The sequence below is a fragment of the Pundamilia nyererei genome, unplaced genomic scaffold (assembly GCF_000239375.1).
Source record: "Pundamilia nyererei isolate P.nyererei 1_Seehausen unplaced genomic scaffold, PunNye1.0 scaffold00100, whole genome shotgun sequence".
In the NCBI taxonomy this organism is placed as follows: Eukaryota; Metazoa; Chordata; class Actinopteri; order Cichliformes; family Cichlidae; genus Pundamilia; species Pundamilia nyererei.
Window position 1 is genome coordinate 1504307 of NW_005187501.1, and position 3569 is coordinate 1507875.

The 3569-nt window shown below is 46.0% G+C and overlaps 1 protein-coding gene across 1 annotated transcript in view; it reads left to right on the top strand.

Moving 5' to 3' along the window:
* Window positions 1-876: 876 nt before the first annotated feature.
* LOC102206781 (metabotropic glutamate receptor 7-like) overlaps window positions 877-3569 on the top strand; it is a 74239-nt gene continuing 71546 nt past the window's right edge. The window contains exons 1-2 of the mRNA XM_005740467.1: window positions 877-946; window positions 1077-2406. Of these exons, the coding sequence (XP_005740524.1) occupies window positions 1903-2406 (504 nt within the window). The 5' untranslated portion in view covers window positions 877-946; window positions 1077-1902. The remainder of the gene's footprint in view (window positions 947-1076; window positions 2407-3569) is intronic.

A 3569-nucleotide genomic window follows, 5' to 3' on the forward strand; every position in this document is an offset into this window, starting at 1 on the left:
AACAATGTGGATGCTGTTGCTGCATGTGTGTTGGCTGACGAGTGGTCAGTTTCTAAGGTTACTTGAAAATGAAGGCTTATGCATGAATTATGTATTAACAGAGAACTCAGCGGGCACCTCTTCTCTCGCTCCCCTTCTCTCCGCGTAACCCACTGAACATGTACTCATTAGCAGAGACTACAATGATTATTGTTGTTATTTTGAATGTGCGATTTACTTTGAATGCAAAGCAGAAACTACCTTTTTAATTAATGCCTCAAATTGCCAAGTGAGTCCCTGGCTAATGCATGCCCACAAAAGCAAATTATCATAATCTTCTTGTTTGTAAAAGTACCATCTGTGCAATTAAATAGTTTGGTGATGATAGAGTTTTGTTAGGAAGATGTGAGGCCTCCGTTCTCCTAAAGGTGTGGGCAATTTTCACCAGTCTGTGGACCAGTATGTTTATCCAGGATGATGTTGATGATGTGTGTGTGTGGTAAGGGGGGGGGGTGTGATGTGCGTGTATTTGTGGGGGCAGGAGGGTTGCACAGGATGAATCAGGAGTCTTCTGAAGAGGGGTTGCCTTGGAGACCAGCTTGGACCCCTCCAAACGTGTCTGCTATGCTCTCTCTCCCTCCCATACCTCCCTCTCTGCTCCGTTTTAAAGGTGCATCAGTAATGAATCCAAAACTATTTCAGGAAAGCTACTTTTTAGTCGGCGGGTGAAGCCCTTCATACCTGCAGCTCTTCTGTGTTTTCATAATGCCACAGATCTCTGTTCCATGCCTGCCACCGTCAACATCAAAAGAAAAGAGGGGGGGAAAAACACTTTTGTGTCTATGTGTGTGTGTGTGTGTTTCAGGGGGATAACGGAGGAAGAGGAAGTAGGGAGACAGAGATTATAATGCTGAGATGCAGCCACTGAAAGGCACTCAGAGGAACAATTGTCTTATTATTCAAGTCTGTAAGTGCATTTGTTTGCCTTGTTTACCTTCTCTTCTGTCTGAAGATAGCGAGCGCTAACTTCCTGGAAACCTTTCCACAAAGTGATGCTAATCTTTTTTCTCCTTTTCCTTTTTCTTTTTTGCTGCCAGCTGAATGACGTCTCGCGTCGAAAGGGGGCTGAAAACTCGGCGCACACAGTGAATCCCTCGCTGTGACTCATTCATTTTGTATAAAGGCGACCGGTTGCGGAGACTGAGAAAGAGTCGGGGATTTAATTAGCTGGTTTTTCTTAGTCCACTGCTTAATGAACGCACGTTTGCGTTCACACTAACCGTTTTTTTCCTTTTTCTTTTAACCCACCCCCCCTCATTCCCTCCCTCCGTCATTCCCTCCCCTCCTTTGGAGACTGTGGAGATGATATGCACCCCTGGGAGACAAACACCACAGCCGAGCGAGCCATTCCTGCGCTCCCGTGGAGTTGTTCTGGGGAAGGAGAATGTCACCCACTTCTGCCGGTCCTAAGAAGTATTGATTTAAAGCGATAATTCCTACTACACGATACTTAAATTCCGGGCTTTGGGTTGTGAAGATATGCCAGTTCCTCGCAGCGGTTTCATTATGTTTCTATTCGCTCTTTGGATTTAGCATAAATGGACAAAATTAGGCCAGATAATTTGCTGCGGGTTTTCGTCTCCTTTCAGTGATATTCTCTCTAACTAATGGATGTAGCCTCCCTTCCTGAGAGCGCTAAATTTCCGTTAGGGGCTTCACTATTCAACAAGCTTAACCGCTCACTCCTGGCTGTAAAACGATGGGCGCAGTTCGCCTGAGTCTTCTGCTGCCCCTTGGTTCCTCAGCCCAGCTTGTTGAATCTCCTCCCTGGTGACAAGAATGGGTTCGTTTTAGCAAACTTCTTAGCCTCTTCTGGTCTCATCATCGTCGGATCGCAGGCTTCTTCCTTCCTAAAAGTTGATCATGGCTTGTCCCGGTGTACGCGTGAAGCTGAGCTTTATATGGAGGGTGTTTTGGCTTATGAGGACTGTGATAGATTTCGCGCTGCCTCAGGAGACTTATGCACCCCATTCGATACGGACTGAGGGACACCTGACCCTCGGCGGACTCTTCCCGGTGCATGCCAGAGGAATCGATGGTGCGCCGTGCGGGGACCTCAAAAAAGAGAACGGCATCCAGCGGCTTGAGGCCATGATGTACGCTTTGGACCAAATTAACCAGGACGAGCAACTCTTACCCAACATCACCTTAGGCGCACGGGTGCTGGACACTTGTTCGAGGGATACTTATGCGCTGGAGCAATCGTTAACTTTCGTGCAAGCGCTGATCACGAAGGACACCTCCGACGTGCGGTGCACTAACGGGGACCCACCGGTGTTTGTCAAGCCTGAAAAAGTGGTGGGAGTCATCGGAGCCTCGGCGAGTTCAGTATCGATTATGGTTGCCAACATCCTACGCCTCTTCCAGGCAAGTCTGAGCGTGTGCACTAGTTTTGTGGCTTTAAGATAATCGCATTTTTTCCCACTATTGCAGCAGAAGTTTGTTGAATTTGGAGGTAATAATGCGCTCTAGAGAGGGGTAAACACACTTTTTTTTGTCGCTCAAAAGCAGCTTGAAAGGACAGCAAAAGCGAAACAGCTGAAAACTGTGTCTGAGAAAGGACACCAACAAAAAAAAGAGAGAGAGAATCCATCATGAGCAAGAATCTATTTTCAGATGGTGGTATTGGATTCGATGTGTTCTCACTGATGCCTCTCTCCATCTTAAAACATGGGGCACAAAAGGAAGGTGAAGTGAGTTTGGGTGGTTTTTCAATCCACTAGACTGTGTGGATGAGACAGCTGAGAGTGCTGTTGCTTGTCCCCGGTGGTGCTGAAAGAACAGCTCCCGTCTGTTCCAGTCTCACTCCGGAGTCTGGATGAGTGGGCACTGACAGCCTGACACAATCACACCCAAACTCAACAACCCCCTCCTGAGAATAAAAGGCCTGTTTCATATGATTGCACATGATTATATGAACCTCTTGTACGTCAGACTGCAGGCGGTTTTATGAATTGTTTTGAACCTGAAAGCATTGAGTTATGCTTGAGTTTCCTTTAGCTTTTACCTACGGGGGAAGGGGGTGGCTTCCCTTCTGCAAAATAAGCTTGTTTCCATCGCTTTGCAGCCTGATTGAGCTTGATGGCTGCAAGTAAATGAAAGGAATTCACAAGACTAATTTCCTAATGGCATAGCTTGAGCATATAGGAAAACGTCTCCATTTCTGTTGGCTGAGAGTCAACTGATGATGTTGGCCTACTGCTGGTGCTGCAGTGAAATGGGAAATGCAGCAAGGCACCAGTACAGAAAGATTAATTATTTAAAACACATCTACATAGCAAAGTATTTAATTACTTGAAAAAACATGTGCATGCTTTTGCATAACTCTGTACAGTTTTTCCTGTGCAAGTTTAAAGTGGCATTTAAACTGGGGAGGAGCTGCATGCAGTGTTGTTGGTGCTAATGATTTGTGGTTGCAGATTGTAACTCAGAGTCTTGTCAGTCATTGTTTTTGTTCCAGCTCAGTTCGACAAATTGTGTAAGTAGCTGGTTAATTGCATCTGTAAGACCGTCAAAGTACTTAACAAGCT